This window comes from Drosophila takahashii, chromosome X (genome assembly GCF_030179915.1).
Source record: "Drosophila takahashii strain IR98-3 E-12201 chromosome X, DtakHiC1v2, whole genome shotgun sequence".
NCBI classification, from domain to species: domain Eukaryota; kingdom Metazoa; phylum Arthropoda; class Insecta; order Diptera; family Drosophilidae; genus Drosophila; species Drosophila takahashii.
In genome coordinates, this window is record NC_091683.1 from 2,087,467 (window position 1) to 2,113,848 (window position 26,382).

A 26,382-nucleotide genomic window follows, 5' to 3' on the forward strand; every position below is an offset into this window, starting at 1 on the left:
TTCTTTATATATACAGTGCCCTCTCTTAAGAGTGAACACTCGGTTATGTGAACTTTTATAGTAAGAGTGAACAATTTATTCAGGAAACTTTAAAAATGATTGTTTAATTTAAAAAAAAAAACGAAGAATTCTTTTTGGAAAACGTGTTGTTTAAAAATATGTTTATTATTTTTTTTTTCTGTGATTCGTTATAGTGAACAAATTCGATTCAGTGCACACCCTCGGTTTTCGGTTTCTTCAATAGTCCACTGTCTCGAGTGAGCACTGTACATACACTAAGGCTGGCACGAACACGACACTAATTTAGGTTTTGTTTCTGATTTCTGAACACACGTTATATATATACATATGTATAACATTGACACCCGTTCCAGCCTTAGTTTATACATATATCACTGGGCACATCATAATTTAGTTACTCCCAATGCGGTGAGTGGCCGGCCGGGAGTGAGAAATCACTTCACTTATTGTTCTTTGCTGCAGTCAATGACAAAAACTCCACCTTTCGGGCCAAGTATTCATTGTAACGAAGAAATGCATAGCTAAATGGGAAGAAAGGGAATGAAAGTTACGAATCATTAGTATTTATTGGTAATGAATATTGGAGGATTGGGAATATAAGGTAAAGGGAATCGTAAGGTCGATTTAAATCATTCTTCGGCTGCTTGAAAACAACATTATATTTATATTATATGAACAAAAAACAAATCGACATTATTTCAGAATTTACGTTTTTTTTCAAGAATTTTATATCATATCTTTCTGGGTCAAAGAGATTGTTTTCAAACCCCTCAAATGATATCTTCGACCCTCAAAAGTGTAGCCATATATCTTTCTGTCCGCATAAACGTCAAAGTTCTAATAGTGATGCTTACGTATGTATTTACATTTGTTTAAACATATATGTATATCCTATGATGAGGTTCAGTTCAGTAAAACTATCTACCAATTCCTGAGACACATGAAGATTTAATTAATAGGGTTCTAAGTGATATGCAAAGAGGCCTTTTACATCTAGTCCCCCGCCTTTGAGTGGCACATACCCAACGTAGTCAAAATCGATGGTGGAATGCTCGGCTTGCAGCAGGGACCACACCGTCCAGAAGATATGCGATGCCAGCGCAAACTGATTGACCTGGACGTACAGCAGCTCGACCTCCTCCGTCTGAATGTGGCTGCGCTGCAGGTACTCCTCCAGATAGACCCTCAGCCACTGGAGCTGGAACTCGCGCTTCGGGTAGCGCGAATAGTCGACCTCATCCACGCCGCACATCTCCGCAAAGTGATTGCCAATGTCGAAGGCCTGGAAATTGTAGTCGGCATACTCGTAGTCGATGAAGTTGACCGTGTTCAGGCTCTGCGTGTAGATGACATTGCCCAGCAGAAGGTCGTTGTGGGAGAAGACAATCGGACTGTTCAGAGCCTCAAGGTATTCGTATAGCTTGTTGAACTCCTCGCGCAGGCGGCCGATAGGTAGAAACGTTTCTTTCACTCTGCAAAATAAGCACAGGGGGATTAAATCGTTTGCTTTATATTCAGAACAAAGAGAAGGCATACCTTTTGTGTTTTTCAGCATCACTAAAACGTTCAGGTACTAAATCGAGAAAGCTCTGCGTCTTCTTCCAAATCATCGGCATTGGTTTAACCGTCGCCGAACTTTCCCCGTGCTTCCTCACCTTGCGATGCATCTCGGCCATGCGACGGGCCACCAGGGGCCAAATCTCTGGACAGAGCACACTGTCCGTATTCAGGGTGGTTCCAGGTACGTATTCGTAGACGAGACCGTTCTTAAAAGTCGCATACAGCGACGGTGCCAGGCCGTACGTATGCAATAGTAGAAAGTTCTGGGTCTCCGCCTTGCGATCTATCAGTAGGTCCGTCTTGTTGCCATATATCCTCACCAGCACTACGTTATCGGAGTACTGTACAAGTGCCCCGTCGTCGTCAGTCGTCTGATTTTGGTCTGTGAACAACTCATCGTCGACCTTCTCGATGATGACTGGATCCTCGGACTTGATAGGTAGATACGATCCGCCGTTCTCATCTCTCAATTTAGAAATTTCTTTGTGGAAACATCCGACCAGTTTGTTTGTGATTCCATCGGTAAAACTCTAGAATTAGCAAAGATATAGCCTCGTTATGAAGTGTTACTTATAGTTATGGTTATAGATGGATGATGGATTCTGGATTATGGATGGGTTAGGTGCTTCAGTTAGGACTAATGATTACTAGTTAGGTGCGTGAAAGTTGTGTTGCATCACCTATTACCAATTGCTGTAGAAAGGTGGCTAGGTTTATTAGTAGCATTCAATGGAACTATTTCAAGAATTCATTCATTCATTAAGCCGAGGCTCAAGAGCTACAGTAAGGGGCTTAGGGGGCACCTTTCTTATCGACTCCACATGCCTCGTTTTCGTACTTTTATATAAATGTATGGAAGCACATGGGTGATAAACTTTTTGACACCAGCTATTTGCGTGCTAAGCGTCTCCGAAAGACCCCCTTCGTATTGAAACATACGTATAAAAAACACAGACACCGATAAGATAATGGAATATTAAACAATTCAGCATTCACAATATTCAAAGTACGTACATTGTATGAATAAAAAGAAAAAACAAGGTGGCTTCAGGGCCAAAGGTATAAATTCACTTATAATCCCTTTAATCTAAGAAAACTATTGAGTTTAGTTAACCACACAATTGGCAATATCTTATGAAACTGTAATAAATCATAATCAGTAGTTCTGAGTTATCAACCTTTGCCTGTTTTCGAACTTTTTTAATTCACTTAAGATTGTAGTAGGGGTGCTACTTGAAATATTTAACTAAGAAAAGCCGAGCACATGGATTTAACAGAACAGAAAAATTTGTACATCTTGCAGTTATTACGAAAATAAAATCTGATTCTAATAAAACTGACGTCATGGTCCATGATGAATCAACTCAGTTTTCGCTTTCCTCAACAAGTATTTATCAGAGTAGGGGAATTTTACTACAGCCTTGTCGCTTTTATGATAGGGAGAACGACTGACTGGCACCAAAAAGAAATCTGGTAGTATGCATATCCTTTCACTATAAAAAAGAGGGTGTTATAACATATTCCATTATCATTTGGAATAGCTTGAAAGATGAACCACATTTCTTGGCCCAAGATTCAGCGCTCAACAATTCCAACTGGAGCTGTTAAACCCTGATAATGATAATGATAATGATAAGTAACGAACGTACAAGCTGTGTACACCAATTAGACGTCATGGCATACAGTGAAGTATACAGTACTCTACAGATAGTGGGGTCAAGGCGTACGTTGTGGGTTCCGATAAGGCAAGAACGCCCCATTTCGAGAGAAAAAGTGATTAAAAAATTGTTTAAGGCTATATATTTTCCACTAACTCAACATGCGTTCCATTATCAAATCGGGACAAACAAAATCAGGCCCCTTAAAAAGGAAAAAACAACCCAGCCGTACGGTATCAGTTTCTGGATCATCCGTAACTATAAACTGAAAACTAAAAAAACAGTCGAGTCAATGCACCTGCTGGCGATACAGTCGTGCGATTTCATTAGAACCTCCTAACTAACTAATTGGCACGAAGGCCTATTTCTTCTACTTCTGCCCCTTCCACCCCTTCGATTACCCCTTCCTTTTCCAGGGAACAATTATTTCCACCGGAGTCGAGGGCTATAGATTAGCAAACTGGTTTCTACTGCGTCTCAGTGTCTCAATATCGGCACTCAGAATTCGAAACTCTCGCAGTCCTAACAACAACACACCAACACCACACACCACTGCGAATAATGTTAATTTCGAATAACAATCCCATGGGTCTCTCCATTGATATAACAAAGTCTATTTACAATTATCAAGGCAGCAGCACGGCGCGTATATATTATATAATTACTATGGGAAGGTTGGTTGTGCAATAACCCTGTGTTCAAACGGTGTTAGCAACTACTATCCCCCGTTCCGCACACCAGTTAGTGATCGTAATAAATGATAAGGAAACATACATCATCGTCATCATCATCATTTTGGGCCGGATAACGATCTCCCTGATCTGATGGAGTAGAGAATATATGACATTGATGGTTTGGATTTTTTTTGTTCAAAAAAATAAAAAAAAGTTTGTTTTAAATGATATTGTATGGGGGAGGGAGTGATTTCTTTTGTTGATGAGCTTTACTTTACCTTAAACTCGACGTGGCTGAGGTCCCAGGTAGGTCGAATAACCTTCAACAGTTCCTTGGCCCCTTGGATCACGTCAGCCTCTTCAACAAATATGGGGACAAAGGGTACAATCGCCTCTTTTCTTGATTTATCCTCCTGCTTTTGTCGAATATCACTCGTATTCAGTTCGTTTTCGTGCTCGCTTTGGGTATTTGTATTTATATTTGTATTTGAATTTGAATTCGAATTCAATTGGTTCTGGACCTGGTTCGATTGCGATTGCTGATTGACCGTCTGACGAACTAAGGATAAAGAATCTTTCATCACTTTGGGGTTGCCGCCACTTGTTGAAATCTGTCCTGTGTAACTGTTGCTCTTGGTTTCTGTGCCCATTCTATTGTATTATATATGTGAAATACGAAAGTGTCAGAGGTCGGGTCATACACATAGAACGACAATAACAACAACAGCAAGTATAATGAGTAGCTAGTAGGTAGAAAGTAGTAGGTAGTAGGTAGTATGTAGCGTTTAAAACTAATTCGAATGCAAAACCAACCGAAAACCGAAATCGGAAAGCCCAACCCACATCCAGTAAGTATACTACGCCCATGTCCTCTCACTCATGCGCACCGAAACCAGAGTTTTGGATGGAGATGTTAGGGTGGAGGTGGAGATGGAGAAGACCGCACCCAGTCAGTAGATCTAGAATGAGCTGATGCACCCAAAGCCCAAAAGGCCCACCCACAAGGAGCAAAACCCTTGCACTCTTCTTGTTAAGTCACATTCATTCATCACTTATCCTTAACTCTTAATATAAACTATCTATTTAAACTATCTATTTAATGCAGTTGTTAAATAAATAGTAGTGGTTTTAATATTTATTTCAAATATAAAACTTTTTTGATAGTAATTACCGGTGGTACAAACTTAATGAGGCAACGATCACATTTCTAAGCTCCAAAATATGACAAACTGCTTGTTTCCGGTCACTTTGCAAGCAAATAATTGTTAATAGAAGTTTACTATATATAATAAATGTTGGGCCTTGAATGTCTGACTATCGCTCGCTAACAGGTTTGTTTTTTGATATAGGAAGTTTTTGATGTCAATTAAAGGTATATAGTAAACATGTTATCACTGCTAATAGTATACCCTCTTTATTTATCATTAACAAATATAATAGTTAATAACTAAAAAATGCTAAATTACAAATGCATGCAATTGTTCCGAATATGTATGCAGTGCGTATATGTGATGGGCGGTTTTTGATTACCATATTTTTAGACTTTATCGTTGACTTTATCTACTGACTAGATCCATCATCTTGTCTTGGCTTTCGACCATATCAAAGAAGACCTTATATCGAAAATGTTTATTTAGAAATTATCTTTTACTGCACTTTTGGTGAAATAAGGTGATTAAGTTCGTTTTATTATATTGGATGAAAACAATTCAGAATCCCTTTGCATTGTAAATACAAATTTAATAATATATGGACATCTATTATTAGGTTTATATAAACCTTGCCAAAAAAATGTATTAAGTATTTTTGTATTAATTATTTTTATTAAAAATAAAAAAATTTTAAACAAGTAATGCCCGAAGGGGGAACTAGATGGGATGGAAGGACTAATTTCATAGTTAATGATAATTAAATATTATCAGTTCTATAATTCTATCCTCTACTGTAAATGCGTTTAAAAAGTACACGTAAACGTGTGTACCGCGAGTACACGAAGGTGCGTAAGGAAGGGGTAACGAAAGAGGTGAACAGACGACATACGTACATATGTGAGGGATAAGGCGAAAGGGGTCGAAATTAGTCAATAAGATCGTCGAGTGTTAAGCCAACGTCTTTGAGGGCAGGGGCGCCACTAGAGGGGGTCAGAACTCTTCAAGTGAAATGGTAATGAAAATGAGTTTTTATCGTATATTGATTATAATTTATAATTATATATATGGAAACTTTAACCCCCTGAATCAACCCACCCCCCTGGAACCCGCTCCTGGAGCAAGGGAATGCACCCACACACCCTGGCGCAAATAAATAGGGCGTTAAATGCTAATCTTGTGAATATGTACTGTATGAATACATGTACTCCACGGAAATCATGTGTTGAGCAATCCAAACGTACGTACATATGTACACACATATAATGCGGTATGTAAATAAGTGTGTGCGATCGGAACTCAGGTGAAAAACCGGGGCGTAAAGAGACAGGTGGGCGGGTCGTTTGCACGCGACATTCGCTTCGTTTTCGTTTCGTTTCGGTTGTGTTTTTTAAATATTAACATCTTTTCCTCTTCGCACTTTTGTGTTATATTTTTTGTGTTCTTTGGCCAGGCCAAAAATCTGTTTAAAGTTTACACACACACGGGCAATATGTGCGTGCAAGCGGATGAGCTGCATGTGTGTGCATATTAAGGCCCCTTTGCACGAGTTAAGTTTTTGGCAGGACCTAGATGGCGCTCGAAACCCCTCGAGGTTTGTAACTGGCACATCGGCTATAAGGCCGGAACATAGTTAACCCAATTTAGTTCATGATTACCCCTTTAGGCTATTAAAATCGCCAAACTCCTTTCGTGTAAGTAGGCCTTAGGCGCGTTCTGGGTTAAGAACCCCCCTTTATCACGACCCCACCCCTCCCCTCAACACCCACAATCTACCTACAATCCTTTTTTCGAGAACCCGGTGCGAGAAAGTTTTCGGCGGTTCTGATTCAGAGATTCCGATTACGATTCCTATTCAACTCCATTCAGAATTCGTGTTCGCATGCAATTTTTTTGATTTTGATTTTTCGAAAACGACAAACAAGGTAAAATAATAATAAAATGTGTACCAATATGTCAAGCGTCAACGAATGCAAACGCACACTGAGATGAATTGTTAGTTGTCTACACACGTTACCTTCGGGTATTGATTGTTTTTTAAAAGAAAACACAAAAAAAAAGCCGCGAAAATCACACAACCAGATTATTGATTTTGGCCCCCGCTGAAATTGGCGCAACACACAAATTTGACTGGGCGACGAACGACGGCGGGCGATGTAAGCGATTCGATTCGTTCCGACTTGGGATATAGCTGACGAGCCAGAGGTGAGAGTGGCAGTGGTCGGGAACATCGAAGGAAACATCGATTGTGCTTGTGAACTATCGATGTTTGGTGGGGGCTATCGGCGGTTCTGGATCACTAATTTATAGGAATTTTCTAACAGAAATTTTAAGATGCAACGTGGTTTGCTTGGATAAACGTTAAATCTTCACATTTCTGAGAGAAAACATCGTATAAAACCATAGTGGGATCTTCTAGAGATGGCAAAACATCGGCAAAACAGTGCTGCCAGATTGTCAGACCGGTATTTATGCTTTTCCTTAACCCTTTCTTCAGCTTGCCGACTTTGTTAAAAAATGATTCCTTAAATAATACATTAATTGCCACAAAAGTATCCTATAATGTGATATTCCCGAAAATCGTGTAAACGGAAAAGTCGGTCAATGACAGTGTTGCCAGACATTCGGTAGTTACAATAATTCTAGGCGAAAGCTTGATTTGTAGAACCAGAAATCATTAGAAAACACCTAACAAGGCTAATTTAACCCTTAAATATATAAATAATGCAATACCATTTTATTAGAATATAAACCTTTGTTATTTCTTAATTTTAGAGTTATTAACGAAAGCCCGCCAATTTTAAATGTCTCTTTAATTTAAAATGTAAGTTTTAAATATGCCTTACTATTTTAGGGCTGCAATGGGTGTCCCTAAAATGCGTAGTCATGTATTCAACCCATTCATTTGTTAAATATTGTACCTAAAACAACCTTTAAAATTTTCTGCAATTCATGAAATCAATAGAAATTCCATCTAGAAGAGCATAACCCAGGATCCTTTCTAATTATCATAGTTAAATCCCTACTAACAAGAATAAAGTTCAAGGGTCCAACAGAAATTCCGTTTAATGTATGATGACGCATGTATTTTATACAAATCAATTAGTTTCATACCGTTATACAAAGTTTCGAAGAATAGAAAAGGGGTAATTAAAAAAAAGCGAGTGCATTCGGGCAACCGAAGCTGGGATTTGAAGCGTTTTCCAAGACTCGATCTCGATCTGCCGCCCTGAGCAGACATAATGTGTGGGCAACCCAAATACAATTGTGTCGCCGGATCGACTTGGAAAACATTTCAAAGCGAAGGCCTTCCACCGCAGAAGAAGCGCTGGATGTTACTTCTTCTGTTTCTTCTTCTCGAGCTCCTCCTCCTTCTCCTTCTCGATGATCTTAACGTACTCGGCAATCACCTTGCTGTCCAGCATCTTCAGCGGCATGCCGTTCTCCATGATGGCCACCTCGAGATTGTTCTGACCGGACTGGGCGACCTCCAGGAGGGCGCGAATGGCCAGCTTGACGGCGCCGCGCTCGGTGGCCACGTCCTCCTCCTTGTAGGCCTTCTCGAAGAACTCGCGCACCACCTTCGCCGAACGGCCGGTGGCGTTGGCCTTGTACTCGTAGAAAATGCCGGACGGTTCGGTCTGGAAGAGGTGGGCAGAGCCATCGGCATCGAAGCCGCCGATCAGGCAGGAAATGCCAAAGGGACGGCGGCCATTGCTCTGCGTGTACTTTTGCTTCAGCTGGGCAATGTATCTGCAATATATAGAATGTTGTAGAGATACTGCTGGAATTCGAATCCAAATTCTTACCTGGTTATGTACTCGAGGGTCACCGGATCCTCGACATTCAGGCGATGGCTCTGGCACTCCACCTGGGCGCGATTTATGAGGATGCGGGCATCGGCGGTGAGGCCGGCAAAGGCCATCACAACGTGGTGGTCGAGCATGCAGATCTTGCGCACCGTGCGATCCTCCTGCAGCTTGGCCACCGACTTCTTCTCCACGCCGAGGACCACGCAGTTGGCGCCGCGTACTCCAACCTAGACAAGTCGTTGCAAGTTTGGGATTGGATTGTTTGCGTGCAAAATCTCGTACTTACCGCTGTGGATCCCTTGCGAACGGCCTCCTGGGCGTACTCGACCTGCAGGAGGTGGCCGTCCGGCGAGAATATGGTTACAGCTCGATCGTAGCGCGAGGACATCTTTGCGTTCGGTTCAACAGCAGAGGTATTGGCGGAATACTTTAGCTTTTCGGCTCCCTTTCAGTCTTCGCAGCGCAGGCAATGATGATGCTTTTTTGAGGCAATGCCGGGTGTGACCGCAGCACGAGTGCGTCCAAAAATACCAAAATAATACCGCTTCGGGCTGTCACGAGATATCGTGACTCGGCTATCGTCGGAAAGTCACGGGAAGTATCGTATTAATTCTTTAAAAAACGAAATACATATTAATAAATTATAGTACTTACTTAGTCATCAAATAATGTACGTAGTCGTTTTTCTAGTAGCTAATAATAAGCAAGTCTACTGATATAAAAAATAAGTAAGAACATTTTTATTAAATAGCAGAGTTCTTTAGTTCTTATAACTAATTTACGTAAAAACAATCATTTTTATTTTGTAGATAGATTTAATAGACTTGAATAACGATTAACTTTTGTTTTAGCTATTTAAGCCCAACTATCGATAAAAAGCAGCTCGCCGAGGCCCTGGCATCGGCACACGTCTATCGATAGTTTTTGCATTTGTTTTTGTCCATCCGAATTGTCCGATTTTACAGTTAGACTTTATGTCCCCTGTACAATGCGATCGCGGTGATATCGGCTTATAGGCTTATAACGGTGTTGTGTCCAATGTGCTTGCGTTCCAGTGCGTTTCGTGTTCGTTTTCGTTGCCGTTCCCGTGGCTGAAGCCAAAGACACACCAGACAGCTGATCATCACAGACTTTGGCTCACACCTGCTACAAAAAGACAATAATTATTTAAAAACCTGGCACTCGGGGGCCATTTAGCAGCTGCCAGTGTATTTATATAACAGCAATTTGATTGATTATGGCGCTGCCCAGAAAACTGATATCGAAGATCTGTAAGTAAAGGCGAATGTTCGAAAGTACCGTTGTATATTCCCACACACGCACGTACAATGGGCCTCCCCTCCGCCTTTGTTGTTGTCTGCGGCGTACGTGAGAGTGTCTTCTAGTGTGTGTTTGCATACTATAGTAGTTTTTTATGCTGCATGCAATGTTCTGCACATTTTAAACATTACCACGCGTTCTTATAAACAATGGCCAATGCTCAATAGGAAAGTGCACATACATAATGTTTACATTAGCATGTTCATATGTACATATGTATGTATGTAATCACTTGCAGCTGCAGGCGAGATTTAAACTTTAAAGTAATACAATATCTAGTTTTGCCTCTCTAGTACCTCCCTTACCACCCGCTTACCCAGAAATCAACAGTAAACATATTGTAACCGATTTCTGGTTACCTGTATTTCACGTAATCTAAGGATCTACATTTTACAATCTGAAAAGTTTCTAGTATCATATCATATCATACCATATCATTAATGAATACTGATTCTAACTAATTCAAAAACGATAGTATTCTTTAATATTTACAGCTTCATGCTTAAAATTGTATCCAATAAAAGCTAAATCTTAAATCACCTCTGTTGAGTCACCACCATTAGCTTTCAAAGTGAATAATCTTAGGTTAAAAGTTAATAGCATTACCTTTTCGGGGAATTAAAAATTAGAAACAATGTTTGAAAATTCTTTTTTATTTTTGAACATTATAAAAGTAATCTTAAGAATTTCTACATAATTAGTAGTTGATGCAAATTAAGATTCTGAAGATATACTAAATAGCATACGAGCATATGTAGATTTTTAGGTAATTAGGAAAAAAGTGCATTAAGTAAAGGACACTTTACGCCTAATTAAGCATTTAATATGTATATTTAAGTTTGAAAATATATTGAACATTAATTGATTTTCTTGTTATCCCTTGCAGACGATATAAAGGCACACGATAGCAGAGTTACTAGTCTTGATCTTGGAGAAACAGGCCGAGTGCTGGTCACCGGAGGAGAGGATCGGAATGTGAACCTCTGGGCAATTGGTCAGAATGAGTGTTTTATGGTACGTTTAGCTTATCAAATCCTTTAATATAATATACTATAACCCTTTCCGTTTCAGTCTCTAACTGGTCACAATCGCTCCATCGATTGTGTCCGCTTTGCGTATAAGGATAACTTTGTCTACTCCGCCGACGACATCGGAATAATACGGAGATGGGATCTGAACTCGCAGAAAATCTACTCCACATTAAATGGCCACATGAAGAGTGTTCGCACTCTGGACTTTAATCCCTCGGGAGAGTATGTGGTCTCCGGAAGCAACGATACGACCGTCAGGTGAGCCAAGACTCGATATATAATATATATAGTGTGTATAATCAGAACAGCCCGTGAGTCAAGAGCAATCGCTGGTTTGCTTATCAAAAGTAGCGTTTAAATGTTGGTCTTTACGTAGATTGAAAAGGGATGGCCTCATATCACTGTCTCCCTCTTTTAGCTGTTCTTGTTTTTTTTTTGGGATCCTACAAGGGGTTTACTAACCTACACAAATATCTTCATTTGGGGGGCTTACAGATCTTATCATATATTTATATCAATTAAAAACACCTCTTAACGAGGTCAAAAAACTAGTGACGAAAGATTCTGATATCAACTTTTGTGAACCAGAATATGCGATAAAGAATTATTTCTATCCTGACTCATCTTACTCTTAATGTTTACAAATAAACAAAAGAATGAATTAGATTTGGAAGCTGTCAGGATGACAAAGCTAATATGAAATGATAATATAATAATGCCAAGCCAGAGCTTCCTTATCTCCAGAGAAACACCTCATATTCACATTCAAGTCCATTATTTTGATTTCTTGTTTATTGGGAATATCAAAAAGTGTTACAAAAAAATACTTCTACCACCAGGGGCGTTTTTAAACAGTTAAACAGCATATGCATCCGCATATTTGTTATATGTACATGGTAAATATCTAAGGGCAAATACGATCCATGGTCAGAGTGATCAGCTTATAGCCTACAGCTTGGCTGGAGCGCTCTTGAGGTCGACATAGGCGCCGGAAATGACCTCCTTGCCGGTCTCCACGACCACGGTGCGGAAGTTGATGCGACTGCCCTGCTTCCACATGTCGATGCGCAGGCTCTGCCCGGGAATCACGGGTCCCGAGAAGCGCACCTTAACGGCCTTGAAGAGAGCCGCATCGTTGCCTGCATACTGCGACAACACAGCGCGCACCGAGTAGCCCAGCGTGCAGAGACCATGGAGGATGGGTTGCTTGAAGCCGGCCAGCAGGGCCATCTGGGGATCGATGTGCAGGGGATTGCGGTCGCCGGAGAGGCGGTAAAGTGCCGCCTGATCCTCACTGGTGGCATACTGAACCGAGGCATCCGGCTGGCGATTGGGCGCCGGCTGCAGCGGCACAACGCCGGCAATCGGTTCCTTCTTGCCGCCGAATTTGCCGGCGCCAACGACAAATGTGCTGCTCTGGTTGCGCACCAACAGACGTCCGCTCTCGTCAAAGGATTCGGTATTGGTCACAACCACGGCACCGGAGCCCTTGTCCATGACATCGAAGACCTTACCGCTGGTCAGCAAAGTGCCGCTGGTGGGCAGTTCATCGACGATCTCCAGATACTGTTCGCCGTGCAGAATGTTGGAGAAGTCGACCTGCGTGTTGGGCAGGGCCTTGCTGATCAGCTTGTCGGTGGACATGGCCAGCAGGAGGCCGGGCAGAACGAAGAACGATGGAATGGGCGAGAAATCGGAATCATTTTCGTACAGGAATCGCATATCCTTGTCGTTCTTCACGGATGCCCCAATGCCCAAGGCGTAGGTGATGAGCTCACGGCTATTAAACTCGAAGGTGTCCTCCACGACATCCGCTCCGCCGGCGCCGCCCTCCTTCAGCTTCTCGAGCACTTCCAGCAGCGTGCCAGAGGCCTCGGCGATGGCATTCAAGTGCTTGGCCTGCGACATGTCGGTCACCTTGGACCACACATCCCTCACATACTCCACGGTCACGGGATCGTCGAGCGAGGGTCGCAGCACCGAACCCTTGCCGCGAACAGTGTGCACCTTGGTGGCCCAGCCGGCGGCGCTCTCGATATAGCTGCCTGTGTGGTTGGAAGAAATCAAAGAAGAAGAAGACGATTAATTGTGGATTTCTTTGTGGTAATCTATCGTCTATAAATGGGAATTCAATCCTGATAAGCAGCTCTCTGTTTAAACCGTTTATTGGTTTGGAAAGTTTACCTAATCTAGTTTTTTCTTATATGTATGTATGCAGATTAGGCTTCAGAACTACTATATCTTGCAGATTGCATAATTTTGTGTGGAAAACTGCCTTATGATAGTGCATTTACAAAGAAAATTAGAAAACAATTTGCATGTGGATTAGCAACGTTAGAAACAAAAAGATCAATGAAATTTTTGTTGGCTTAAACAGCGACACAAAGAAGAATAGACGTGTGCCCAATACAAGATAGCCGTGTGACCGCAGTCATTCTTCTTATACCCGTTACTCGTAGAGTAAAAGGGTATATTGTATTTGTGCAAAAGTATGTGACAGCTATCAAAATGTAGAAGACATTTTTCAAATCGGACCATTCATAAAAAAGTTATGCGCAATCAAAAAAATCTCCCTCACACTCCCTTTAGCCGAGTGACGGGTATTAGATAGCCGGGACAAAAACCAGACTATAGCGTTCTCTCTTTGTGAGCTTACAAAAACCCAAGATAACTCACCATTATCCTCGCAGGACTCGTGGCACAGATAGGCCACCACGGGGGCAATCAGCTTGGGCTTCAGCTCGTTGAAGAGAAAGTCGGGCAGGATGCCATCGGTCATCCGACTGGCGGCCGTGGGCACGATCACGTTGCACAGGACATTATTGCGCGCCCCCTCGATGGCCACCGTGTTGGCCAGTCCCACGAGACCCATTTTGGCGGCCGAGTAATTGGCCTGGCCAAAATTGCCATAGATGCCGGAATTCGAAGAGGTCATGATGATGCGACCATAGTTCTGTTTCTTCATATAAGGAAAGGCAGCCTGGGTGCACTTGAAGCTGCCTTTCAGATGGACATCATTGACCAAATTCCAGTCCTGTTCGCTGGTCTTCACCAGACTTCGATCGCGCAGGATGCCAGCGTTGTTAACCAGGATGTCCACGCGTCCAAAGGCCTTCACGGCCGTCTCGATGACCTTTGCCCCATCGATCACCGAATTGTAATCGGCCACCGCTTCGCCGCCAGCCGCGCGGATCTCCTCCACCACAATGTCGGCGGCCCGCTGAGAGGCTCCCTCGCCGGAATGGGTGCCGCCCAGATCGTTGACCACCACTTTGGCGCCGCGTTCCGCGAAGAGGAGGGCGTACTCGCGGCCCAGACCGGCGCCAGCTCCCGTCACCACCGCCACACGGCCGTCGTAGCGAAGTTTGCCATCGGATGAGGACATGGTTATGGTGTTATAATCGGTTATGGAGAAATCTGGTACCGCTGCACCGTTGTCGGCTGCAAAAAAACGAATGAAATCGAATATAACTGGTTAGCTCGTTGGGTTAGCTGGGTTATTAAAGAGTGCTTTTCAATCGCCTTAATCTTAAGCGACCAGCGATAAGGCGGCTATCGCCTTGGAATATATATATGTATGTGTCTAGAACTCTGGGTTCTTGGGTTGAAGAACGGTCCCCTGGTGATATGTATGGTCCAAGTCCAACGGTTCATGGTTCAAAAACAAAAAAGAGGTTCGGTTCGGACTCAGAGATACAAGATACATGGCAAAATACTCGCAGAGTTCGGGTATACAAGCACTGAAAACACAAACATCCCATATGGCATTTACATTTACACACACGCTCCACTTACAATTCTCGACGATTAAACGCTGGTGTTCGCCCGAATGCACTGATTAACCGAGTATCACAGGTACAAAGTGCATTACCATATACGCCAGATAAGTTTGCAATCGTTGTTCAATCAGGTTGCTTGGCGTAAATTTACTAAAATATACTCCCTATATAAGTTTCGAAACAGGTCTTTAAGTACCGTTAAAATACCACAAAACCATGTGCATCGCAGACACAAACCGCGGATCGGAACTCCGCTACAGGCTGGCAGGGACTCAAACCCATTCCGGTTTGGTGGAAATTGTAAAATATTTAAACTAAAACTTGGATTATTTTTATTACTATTTATGTATTTAACATAAAGTCAAACTAGACAATCTATAAAACCCCAATACAAAACACTTATTTCGGTTTAAATCTATAGTCCCTATTTTCCACCCCAAAAAATAACAGTATTTTGGCCACAACAATGGAAATAATGGTCCAAATATGGAATGTCATACCTCGTTGAGCTCGTAGTTAAATTCCCTATCGATTGGCGTTTCAACCTGGAAATTTTTAATTTTAGCCATTTTTCGCAAAAAATGATGATGGTACCCCTTATCAAAAATGTGAAAATTGGGTCGAAAATTAACTTTCCCAAATCAGTAGGAAAGTGCTCTGATATTAATTATAGGGTTGTAAGCTGCACAAAACAGTGCGCCTTTTTGATTTGGGACCATTTTTGTCCCAGTTAGAGCAAAAAACCTATAATAAAAATTCCAATTTTTCAAAAAAATCAAGATTCTAATTTTCCACCCCCAAAAAAACAGTATTTTGGCCACAACAATGGAAATAATGGTCCAAATATGGAATGTCATACCTCGTTGAGCTCGTAGTTAAATTCCCTATCGATTGGCATTTCAACCTAGAAATTTTTAATTTTTGAAATTTTTTGCAAAAAATCATGACCAAAAATGCGAAAATTGGCTCAAAAATTAAATTTCCTAAATCAGTCGAAAAGTACAGTGATATTAATTATAGGGTTGCAAACTGCTCAAAACAGTGCGCCTTTTTGATTTGGGACCATTTTTGTCCCAGTTAGAGCAAAAAACCTATAATAAAAATTCCAATTTTTCAAAAAAGCGAAAATTGGTGAAAAATTTAATTTTCTCAAAAGTGATGGGGATCGTTAGTTTAGGTTGTTAGCTGCTCAAAACAGTCACTCTTTTAGTGTTTACCCTTGATTTGTCCAAGTTACAACTAAAAAACAATAAAAAAAACGATTACTTACGATTATTATTTATATTATTTACTTTTTATTTCAGACTTTGGGATGTGCAGAACGAGAACAACTGCATCAAGGTGTGTCGCGGTCACATGTCGCACGTGAACTCTGTGAAATTCTCGCCCGATGGACTTTGGATCGCCTCCGCTGGCTTGGAGGGCTCCATTCTCATCTGGGATATACGGAAGAGCAAGCAGATTATGGAATTCATAGCAGATCCGCCGGTCACGGCCATCACATGCGTTCAATTCCATCCCTTCGAGTTCCTGCTGGCCGCCGGCCGAATCGATGGCACCGTTTCCATCTACGATCTGGAGCACCAGCAGCTCGTCTCGCAGACCACTCACTTTTATGGCCAGGCCATTAAGTGTATAACCTTCAGGTAAATATCTAAATAATATCTTAATAATATCTTGATAATATCTTGATAATATCTTAATAATTTCCCAGTAATATCTTATTAATATTTTAGCATTATCTTAATAATATCTTAATAATATCTTACACCTTAATTAATTTACATTTCCATTAACTATATTTCAGTGATAATGGCGAGTGTCTCTTTGTGGGCAGTTCTTCGGGCATTTCGGTTATTGGTTGGGAGCCGGATCGTGAGCTAGATCACATAAAAAGCACCTGGTCCACGTTGGCGGACATGAAAGTGGTCAACAATAAGTTGGTAAGTAAATGTAACAAAGATTATAGTATGAAATAGTATTTAAATCAAATTCATCGCCTTTTTTCCTTATAGATCTGTGGCTGCCATGAGGTCGACACCGTTGCGATCAACACCATCAGTCTGGACCGCGTGATACCGTTCTACCAGCCGCCCAACTCTCTGCCCAACTTCAAGCACAACTCGACGAACCGAAAGAGTTTCACGCGCGGCAACCAAAAGTTCAGACTTTCCCTGGCTGGCGGCTCCAAGCCCGCACAGGTGCAGGAGGAGCACGAGCACGAGGGCAGCAAGAGTGGACTGTCGTCGCCCAACTACAGTCTGGAGGTGGTCAACGAGGCTGTGCTGGAGTCGTCGGCGGAAACGTCGCCGATGTCCTCGTTGCCACCGGTGGGAAAGTTCTCCAGGATGCCCGACAATATGGCCAGCTATGCCGGCGGCAGCTATGCCGCCATCGATACACGCCTGATGTCGATGAACGAGCCACCTAGTTCGCTGCACAAGCCGGACAGCATCTACAGCATCTACTCGGAGGAGGCGGCGGCGGCGGCAGCGGCAGCGGGAGACTTGCAGCAGTTGGAGTTCAATCTGAACGACAGCAATCCGCCGATACTCAACAACTATGACAACTACGAGATGGCCGAGGACTTTCCGGTCAATCAGAACCTTAACTACATTACCAGTAGCTATAAGCAAGTGCCCTCCGCCGCCGCCGCTGCCGCTGCCACCTCGACCATCAACGCTTCGTCCAAGTCGATCAAGAAGACCACGACCACCAGCCTGCACAAGAGGAGCACAACCAGCATGGCCAGCTCCAAGCAGACCTCGACGGGCATTGGAATCTTTGGTGGCAGCAAGCTCAGCCAGCAGGTCTCCTCGGTTAGCTCCATGGAGCTGCACAAGCTGGACGACAATATGGTACTGAAGAAGTCCTCCTCATCGAATGTCGTCAACAAGAACAAGCGGCCGCAGAGCCAGTTCAGCAAGGAGAACGGTGGTGGTGGTCAGCAGGCAAGGAATATCAATGTGGAGATCATCACAAAGCCACCGATGCGCTCGCGCACCACTTTGGACATGCGCACCTCGCACCACCAGGCCAAAAGCACTCAGGAAAAACAGATGCAGCAGCCAGTGAACAATCGCATCATGATGGACGATCACGACTTTGATATGCTCTCGCGGTCGCATGAGGCTGTGCTGCAGGAGCTGAGCAATCGACAGTCCAGCCTCGACTTGCTAAGGAACTCCATGCGGTAAGCATTAGATTATATTTCATTAAATTTAATTCATTGCGTGTATTTTTCTCAGGTCGCACGATGTGCTGGGCGCATTGAGGCAAGCCAAGAACTGTGGAAAATCTATTTTCATAGACCTACTTGGAGCCATACTAGAGAAACCGTAAGATTATAAAGAGTTATTCAAATGTATAAAGAAAAGCTGACATATTAAAAAACCATTTCAGGTCCTCGTGGAACTTGGATTTCTGCATGTTTGTGCTGCCAGAGATTTACGAACTGTTGCAAAGCCAACACAAGTTGTAAGTAGATTGGTTAGATTAGGTAAATCCATTAAATCTAATTGATTTCTTCTTTCATTCAGCCACTTTACCAGAGCCTGTGATACACTGCGCATTATTCTGTCGAACTTCTTGCCAACCATTCAGGAAAACCTCGACTCCTGGGCCGCCAATGGCCTGGGCGTGGACGTGACCCGCGAGGATCGCCAGCGGAAGTGCGCCGAGTGCCAGCGATGGTTGCTGCAAATCAAGAACCTGCCCGAAAGCACCCACTTTGGGTCCACGCTCTCACAACTGCAGAACATAATCATTTTCTAGGGGCTACGCGTATGCATATCCAGCTGTAAATTCTCCCCGGCGTTCATCATCAGATCAGCAGATCATCGTGAACGGTACAAAGATCGTCGTCAGCGAAAGAAAGAAAACCACCAGCTTCCCAAAACCCGATTCACATACAGATACAGGGTCCTGGGGAGTGGCCTCATTTGTCGCTCTAAGCTGCCAAAACTAAGGAATTTCAAACAATCGTTTCAGGGACAGCTGCTCGCAAACGAGCTCTGCCTTCGAACTCTCTGTTTATCCAGCATTAACACAACCCTAGGGCCTTTTTTCCATCATCGGCATGCTATGATACAATCGGCTTGGAAGCCTTGGAATTCCGTGCTTTTGGTTTTCTCGGTTAACAAAGCTACCTTCAGTTTAGCCTACCATGAGGATATGAAAACGGGCCTTAGTTATTTAATGATTCATACTATTAATTTGTTATGCAAACTAATTTATAAACCTATTATTTACATAGACCTAAGACTTATAAAATTTAAAAATGTATAAAAAATAAAACAAATGTCGATTTTTTGCGTTTTTCGGTTTTTAACAATTGCTCTCAAACTGTAAAGCAGTCATAGTTTTAGAGCCATTGTGCAGTGCCAGGCAGTTGTTACAGTTTGAGAGCCATTGTGCAATACCAAGAGTATGTTACAGTTTGAGAGTCACTTTTGGTCAAGATAGCGTCACATACTACCTCAATTTTGAGTTTCGTGAAAAACCTTGGTCAAGATAGCGTCACATCCTACCTCAATTTTAAAATTTGACGAAAAACCGGTGTCAAGATAGCGTCACAAACTAGCTCAATTTTCAGCTCAATTTCATTTCAAAAATGCGCCTACATGTGACGCTATCTTGACATACGTTTTTCATCAAATTTTAAATTTGAGGTAGGATGTGACGCTATCTTGACCAAGGTTTTTTACGAAACTCAAAATTGAGGTAGTATGTGACGCTATCTTGACCAAAAGTGGCTCTCAAACTGTAACAACAGCGCAGTATCATCGGCCAATGACTCTAAAACTGTAAGATCAGCTTAGCATTGGCCAATGACTCTAAAACTGTAGCCATGTTCAGAAGCCCGCGTTGCCAACCACCCAAAGCCGCGTTGCCAACCACCCAAAGCCCGCGTTGCCCACTATTCGTAGCCCGCGTTGCCAACCACCCAAAGTCCGCGTTGCCAACCATTCGTAACCCGCGTTGCCAACCATTCGTAGCCCGCGTTGCCAACCATCCGAAGCCCAAAAGTATGCTACAAGAAGGGAATAATTCATGTAATATTTTAAAGTAAATTTTTTAAGCTTCTTGCGAAGCAGAAAATATAGAAACATGATTTATAACAGCAAGTCTTCTTAAGTCGAAAAAAAATTAACGAAAATTAAAAATTCTGATAAGTTTGTCCAATTAACGGAAAACTCAAAAAATTTACATAGAAATCCAAAAATGACAAAAATCGTTGTGTAATTTAGTTTATATTTATACTTTAAGGATGGAGATGGTCGTTTCTGGATTCGGTCTCTTGTGGAAATGATGCTCCTCCTTGCTCATCGCTGATGTTAAAAATCGGGCGGGCCTACTTGAAAATCAGGCGAGCAGCTCGATTGCAAATCGTCTTGGTCTTCTGGCCGACTGCTTGAAAAGTCAATTTTCAATGGTTGGAAACTAAGCAAAAAGGATAGTAGTTATTATTTTTGAATAGGATAGAAAAATATAAAGATAAAGACTTACCTCTGAATAGTCTCGCGTATCTGAAGACATGGCAGACTTTTGCTTGGACGTCCTCGCCAGGGGCGTTCTTTATGCTAATGATTAGCTGTCGTTGATCAGATATCGATCTCCTGCATTTTTAATGTGACTTTTCCTTGCCCAGGCTATTTTTCTGGTCTTCTTCGCTTCTTTCTGTAGACATATACAAAATAAATAAATAAATAAACATAATTACATGTTTAAAAACAGGCAGATTTATCGGTTTGTCGAGTTGTAACTAAACTTGTGTCGTGCTTGTATTTAGTATTTGGAAAAGTTCTGGAGAGTTAGGGAGGGAGGATTACATTATTAGGCTTTTCTTTTCTGTGCAAGCGGTGAAATCGGGGAACGCACTGGTATTACGGTTCAGTGCCCCAATAGCATGACCAACAAAGCAGCATTTTTGACCAGAACAAACGGCTTTGAAGTTCAACTTACCATGTCGCCCATGTCGAATCATTGTAGCGTTTAATGCCCAACCTTTCAATAGAGTTTTGCAGCGATTAGTGGAGCACTTCCATCTGGTGGCCCGAACGCATCGCATCGCATCGGCTGTACTCCTGCTGCACCATCATGTCGGAGAATAAAGTGTGGATGGGCTGTTGGATGCCGCTGCTGCTCCTGTTGACCACAGCCACCTGCATTTGTGCAAACCCTGGTAGTTTCGAGGATTTGGAGGCGAGGGACAGCAGTGTGGTGGTGGACACGTCGTCATCCTCGTCGGCGGGAATGCTGAATGACCCAACGCAGCCCAAGCACATGAGTTTCCAGAGGCCTCCCATGGCCTACAAGGACTACAGGGACTACAAGGACTACGACTACATCCTGGGTCCTCCTCCTCCACGGCGAATGGCCAATGGCGATTCCTATGCTGCGGCGGACAACGATCTCAGTGCCACATCCGCTTTGAAGATTCACGGCGAAGGCAACTTGGCCTCGCTCAACAGGCCGGTTGTCCAGAAACCACTGCCCTGGTACGGCGACTACTCCGGCAAACTGCTGGCCAATGCTCCCATGTATCCCTCACGGTCCTACGATCCCTACATCCGACGATACGACAGGTGAGTGTATTGATCTGGAAATGAGAATGTCGAGTGAATGAAATAAATACAGGGTAATATGGAAAATATATAGAATATTTATTAAATACTTGTTGAATATATATTGAAAAGATATTAAATAGATGTTGAATAGATATTTAATATATATTTAATTAGATAATGAATAGATATTGAATATTAAATAGATATTAAATACTTATTGAATAGATATTAAAAAGGTATTAAATAGTTATTTAATTAGATGGTTTAATGAAATTTATGTTTTTAATTATCGGTAAATGTTCTTATTTGACCATTTCTCTAATTTTAATTATTGATTGCTCTCATAATCTGTTTTTAAACTGAATAATAAATAAATATTTGGATATTTGAATGCATATAAAATATACTTTTGAAAAAAAGGCTAAAAAATATTACTTTTAAAAACCATTTCTGTTCTTATTTATCAAAATGTTTTTTTTTCCTTCAAGATTCGATGAGCAATACCATCGCAACTATCCGCAGTACTTCGAGGACATGTACATGCACCGGCAGCGCTTCGATCCGTACGATAGCTACAGTCCGCGGATTCCGCAGTATCCGGATCCGTACATTATGTATCCCGATCGCTACCCGGACTATCCGAAAATGCGTCGTGGCTATATCGATGAGCAACCCATAATGGATTCCTACAGCAGCAGCAAGTTCGGCGGCTCTTCGAAGCCAGCCGATCTGACGACTTTTCCGGCCCGAAACGAGCGGATCGTCTACTATGCCCACCTGCCCGAGATCGTGCGCACTCCATATGACAGTGCGCCGCCGGAGGATCGGAACTCTGCTCCCTACAAGCTGAATAAAAAGCTAAAACTAAAGTCCAATCTGCGACCTCTAGCGAATAATAATACCACCACCTATAAGATGACCTTGTAGACGAGTATTGTTTAGCAACTAAGATATTTTTTTTTAATATTCATTACTCAAAAGCATTTGTATCTGCCACCCCATGGAGCTAAGCACCGCGTTTGGAACATTTTATTACTTTTATGCCATCATAATATTACATTTTAAAAGCAAAGCTACGTAAGGGCTAATTTTTTGTAACTTAAAGAAAAATTTAAAATTTAAAAAAAAAAAATTTGTAAAATTTTATAAATTGTTTTATAAACATTTTTAAAATTTTATAAATAATTTCTTTAAATGTAAGACTTTTTTTTCGTTTAAAATAATTGCACAATACATTTATTATTAAGGCATTCCATAATTTCAATTCAAAATCATGCAAAAACATCTCCTCCTAACGAGGCTTAAAACATTTATATTGTATTAAATAACCTGTAAAAGGGATCAAATTAATCCATAATAAAATTTCCATGTCTACATTTTTTTTTTAAGGAAAGAAAAATAAGTTTAGAAGTATTTTTTTTTTAGTAAATTCCAAAATTTCTAAAACTTCTCAAGCAAATAAAAACCATTCACAAGTTCTGTTACTCTTGACCAAGTTTCATTTACGGATATGGATTTATTGAAGAGGCGGCAAAGGCAAAATAACGTTCATCGGTTCGAGATCCCCAGAGTCTCGTTAATTACGCAACGCCATTACTTTGACTTTTGTTTCGGTTTCGGGGACTCGGACTCGGGGATATTAAAGTTTGCGATTTGTGATTCTGCAATTTAACTTTTTTGCTGTCTCTGCAGGAAACAAGAAGCATTCGTAATTATGTACAAACATGCATACATCCATCGCATATGGCTGGAGTACCTACATACACGGATAAAAACAAATCCAAAGATTTCATATTCAATTTAACTTTAAATATGAAAATAAAACATTTAACAAATAAAGTAAATTTTGATTTTGTTATAAAAATCTTTTCTTTAATGACGTAATGACGTTTTCTACCTTTAAATATTTTAAAATGAATATTAAATATTACGTTTTTTTTTATTCAATTTAAATATGTAGTAGAAATCTTTGAATTAAATTTGCAGACATTTATTTTTACTATGCCATTTATTTCCGTGTACAGACGTACTCCCATGGAAGATCAAAAAGGCCATTCATCCTGGAGCTTTATGTGTGTTTGGGTTTTGTTCTCTTTCTCATTTTCGTTTTCGTTTTGACACAAGAGGAACAAAAGAGCTATTATGGTTCCCCAATACCAGCGACACAACAAATACTTCAGTAATGCATGAACACGTACGGCTAATTAATGTCCTTTTTTTGGGCTAAATTTGTCGTGGAGAATCGAAAGATATAATTGCCAATGCTGTGAGCCAGGCAGCGCCGAAATGTATGCTACGTATAATCGCAAAGAGCACAGCGATTTGTCAACGAAATCAAAAGACTTTTATTGTATTCTACCAACCAAAATATTACCCCAAAATATTGCCCTCTTTAAAAATGTTTTTTATACTTTAAAGGCTTCTTAAGGTTTCTAAAAGTTAATATTTCGAAAATTGTATTTAAAATTTTTTTTAATAATATTATTTTTTAAGGAAAATACTTAATATTAATAGATGATTTTACTTTTAAGAAAAGTCTTAGTAGAACTTTATCATAAAATTGATAAAAATTGTTAAATTTTAAACTCTCTCCTTTTACTAATAAACTAAAACTTTGGTAGCACAAAAGTTTGCTTTCTATTTTTAGAAATAGGTTGGCGTAGAGTATTCCCATGTCAACTGTAAGATAATGGCTATACGGATGTCGGATGTCCTTCCTGCGTTTGTCCATTTTACGAGCTGAGCTTTCGTTGTCCTTTTCCTCGGCATTTCCGTGTTATTACTCACAACTTGACACGGACATTTTCACAGGTCACAGCCACGCACACATGCACACACCCAAACACCCACGCACCCACACACACTTACGAACACAGGACAATTGCCGTCCTTGTGGGACATTTTGCATGACGATGCGAAGGACTTGCGATGGAATTGGAAGTGGAAGGGGTGGCCACCTAATGAGCGCGCACCACCCATCGAATGAAATGTTGCAGGCGAGGATGGATTCCCACAGCACGGGTCAAGATAATATATACCAATTGTAAAGAATTGCTTGATAGCATTATTTTTATTCAAGATCCTTGTTTATAAAGACTTGTAAAAATGGTTAAATATTTTTTATTTAATTTTCGGCTCTTAGGAAATTTAGTTTTGGTTTGATAGAATTCAATTAAAATTGGGATAACCATTTCGAAATATTATGTTTTCTTTAAATTTTTTTTAACCCTTTTAATTGATTTAAAAGGAAAAGTTGCAAAAAAATTTTTGTTATAATTATTATGCTGTCTTTGAATTCCAATAAGTTTTTAAATTTATTTATTCATCTACGATTAAATGTTCCATCAGATCCTTTCAGACTTTCAAACCTATTTTTTTGCCCGCTATCGTAACACCAAGAAACAGGGCAATTCGGTCTGCTTTTGTGGATCTCGGGTTTGGCAAGAAAAACAATAACAATGATGCACGCGATACTTAACAAACTTTTGCGCCGGGCGGCTCCATAATTAGAATCATTGAAATAGCCATTCAACGTTCATTTGCTCTGACAGGGAAGTCGGGTTTGGGTTTGGGTCTGGATGGTTTTGGTCCTGTACCTTTGGTCCCGTAAATGGGGGGGCGGGAGGAGCTCGATGGGCCAAAGGCACGACATATATGCCTCATGATTTCTGGGGAGGTGTTGTGGCAAATGAGAAAACAATGCCCGAATAACGACTCTCCGATGTGCATTAAAAGATTTATTTCCCTGCGAGTAAATGAAGTTTTTCTTTATGGCCTGTATGGTCGGTCCAGCCAGCATTTCCACTTCCGCCTTCAGGATATCCCAAGTATCCCGGGTATCCCATCCTGACCTTATGGACCTCTCACCTTATGGAGTAGGCGTACTTTGATGGGACATAAAGTACGACGGAGGCAGCAATTCAGCAATCGCCAAATAGTTAAATTCGCTCTAGTTTCTTATTCCTTATTTCTTATTGTGGGGAAAGGAAAGTAATGCCTTTTCGTAGCCCCATACATGTCAACAAATCACCGAAAATTTATTTGTCTGCCCTGAGTGGAAGTAGACTGGCACGTAATTAGGCAACCAAGGTACGAGCAACCAAGCGACATAAAGAAACCTATAAAAATTCCGCCTCCCTATTAGAGTGTCAACGCTCCTGGGGAGCAGAAGTTGGATGCCTTTAATTGATGGAGTGGCTTCGAATGGCAAAGGGAAGGGGGAAACACAGAACCGAAGGGAGCTAATCTAATCTTTAAAGAATCTTTAGGATTTGTTTCAAATTTTTTGGGAGTGTATTTGGTATCACAAGCCAATTTATAAGTTTAATTTAAATAATGTGCTTTTAATTTCAAAAATAAAAATTACCTTTTATTTTTATTTTTTTGATTATAAGACACGCTTTCCAAAAGTATTTTAAGTAAGTATTTTAAGTATTTAAAGCAATTATACACAGAGAGAAATTTGACATTCTCATATCTGAGTTGGAAATGTGCTTAAATGTGCTTTTCTCCTCTCACCATTTTGTTCTGATATTGAGTACAAATGTTCTCAATCCAATAAAAATTTGATTTAATATTTCTCTAAAAAGGTTGAACTTTATAATATAATAACTTTTAAGATTTCCCTTTTAGCTACTTAGATTAAATGGAGTATGGAGTAGCTTAAAATTATATTTTATATGTTTAAGTATTTATTATATCCAACTCTTGAAATGAGGAATTTATGAAGAGCAATTGTGGTCACGGGAAAACTAGTCGCTAAATTAAATATGTATCTTTTTATTTAGCAATAGTCATTATAACACCTATG

General features: G+C 41.0%; 5 protein-coding genes across 6 annotated transcripts; 2 read left to right on the forward strand and 3 right to left on the reverse strand.

The window, feature by feature from the left end:
• Positions 1 to 128: 128 nt before the first annotated feature.
• Positions 129 to 7,258, reverse strand: eas (ethanolamine kinase 1). 2 transcript variants are annotated; one of them, XM_017143113.3, is made up of 5 exons: positions 7,079 to 7,258; positions 4,192 to 4,564; positions 1,558 to 2,111; positions 1,044 to 1,493; positions 129 to 542 (listed from the first exon to the last, which is right to left on the reverse strand). In XM_017143113.3, exons 2-5 carry the CDS (start codon positions 4,561 to 4,563, stop codon positions 461 to 463), a joined length of 1,458 nt encoding a protein of 485 aa, XP_016998602.2. In that variant the 5' UTR covers position 4,564; positions 7,079 to 7,258; the 3' UTR covers positions 129 to 460. The 2 variants fall into 2 exon arrangements, with proteins under 2 accessions (XP_016998602.2, XP_016998603.2); XM_017143114.3 differs by lacking the exon at positions 7,079 to 7,258 and adding an exon at positions 7,011 to 7,029.
• Positions 7,259 to 8,101: 843 nt separating this feature from the next.
• Positions 8,102 to 9,375, reverse strand: Prosalpha4 (proteasome alpha4 subunit). Its single transcript, XM_017143071.3, has 3 exons — positions 9,160 to 9,375; positions 8,871 to 9,100; positions 8,102 to 8,814 (listed from the first exon to the last, which is right to left on the reverse strand). Exons 1-3 carry the CDS (start codon positions 9,259 to 9,261, stop codon positions 8,397 to 8,399), a joined length of 750 nt encoding a protein of 249 aa, XP_016998560.1. The 5' UTR covers positions 9,262 to 9,375; the 3' UTR covers positions 8,102 to 8,396.
• Positions 9,376 to 9,794: 419 nt separating this feature from the next.
• On the forward strand, positions 9,795 to 19,283 carry kat80 (katanin 80). The gene is made up of 9 exons (XM_017143163.3): positions 9,795 to 10,144; positions 11,080 to 11,207; positions 11,265 to 11,482; positions 16,308 to 16,649; positions 16,811 to 16,946; positions 17,019 to 18,196; positions 18,252 to 18,341; positions 18,406 to 18,480; positions 18,543 to 19,283. The coding sequence occupies exons 1-9, from the start codon at positions 10,111 to 10,113 to the stop codon at positions 18,775 to 18,777; spliced, it is 2,436 nt and encodes an 811-aa protein (XP_016998652.2). The 5' UTR covers positions 9,795 to 10,110; the 3' UTR covers positions 18,778 to 19,283.
• Mfe2 (peroxisomal Multifunctional enzyme type 2) lies at positions 11,989 to 15,164 on the reverse strand. The gene is made up of 3 exons (XM_017143164.3): positions 15,020 to 15,164; positions 13,901 to 14,665; positions 11,989 to 13,269 (listed from the first exon to the last, which is right to left on the reverse strand). Exons 2-3 carry the CDS (start codon positions 14,607 to 14,609, stop codon positions 12,173 to 12,175), a joined length of 1,806 nt encoding a protein of 601 aa, XP_016998653.2. The 5' UTR covers positions 14,610 to 14,665; positions 15,020 to 15,164; the 3' UTR covers positions 11,989 to 12,172.
• A 1,819-nt stretch (positions 19,284 to 21,102) lies between the features above and the next one.
• LOC108058387 (uncharacterized) lies at positions 21,103 to 22,582 on the forward strand. Its single transcript, XM_017143080.3, has 2 exons — positions 21,103 to 21,590; positions 22,061 to 22,582. Exons 1-2 carry the CDS (start codon positions 21,103 to 21,105, stop codon positions 22,497 to 22,499), a joined length of 927 nt encoding a protein of 308 aa, XP_016998569.2. The 3' UTR covers positions 22,500 to 22,582.
• Positions 22,583 to 26,382: the final 3,800 nt, after the last annotated feature.

Bases quoted from the DNA above. Each gene is read 5' to 3' on its own strand.
- eas (XM_017143113.3), bottom strand. From the start codon at position 4,563: ATGGGCACAGAAACCAAGAGCAACAGTTACACAGGACAGATTTCAACA. The intron at 2,112-4,191 runs GTAAAGTAAAGC...TGCTAATTCTAG, and splicing joins TCAGCCACGTCGAGTTTAAG to AGTTTTACCGATGGAATCAC. The intron at 543-1,043 runs GTATGTGCCACT...CTTCCCATTTAG, and splicing joins ATCGATTTTGACTACGTTGG to CTATGCATTTCTTCGTTACA.
- Prosalpha4 (XM_017143071.3), bottom strand. From the start codon at position 9,261: ATGTCCTCGCGCTACGATCGAGCTGTAACCATATTCTCGCCGGACGGC. The intron at 9,101-9,159 runs GTAAGTACGAGA...CGACTTGTCTAG, and splicing joins TTCGCAAGGGATCCACAGCG to GTTGGAGTACGCGGCGCCAA. The intron at 8,815-8,870 runs GTAAGAATTTGG...TATATATTGCAG, and splicing joins ACCCTCGAGTACATAACCAG to ATACATTGCCCAGCTGAAGC.
- kat80 (XM_017143163.3), top strand. From the start codon at position 10,111: ATGGCGCTGCCCAGAAAACTGATATCGAAGATCT. The intron at 10,145-11,079 runs GTAAGTAAAGGC...TATCCCTTGCAG, and splicing joins AAAACTGATATCGAAGATCT to ACGATATAAAGGCACACGAT. The intron at 11,483-16,307 runs GTGAGCCAAGAC...TTTTTATTTCAG, and splicing joins AGCAACGATACGACCGTCAG to ACTTTGGGATGTGCAGAACG.
- Mfe2 (XM_017143164.3), bottom strand. From the start codon at position 14,609: ATGTCCTCATCCGATGGCAAACTTCGCTACGACGGCCGTGTGGCGGTG. The intron at 13,270-13,900 runs GTGAGTTATCTT...CCAACCACACAG, and splicing joins CGAGTCCTGCGAGGATAATG to GCAGCTATATCGAGAGCGCC.
- LOC108058387 (XM_017143080.3), top strand. From the start codon at position 21,103: ATGTCGGAGAATAAAGTGTGGATGGGCTGTTGGATGCCGCTGCTGCTC. The intron at 21,591-22,060 runs GTGAGTGTATTG...TTTTCCTTCAAG, and splicing joins TACATCCGACGATACGACAG to ATTCGATGAGCAATACCATC.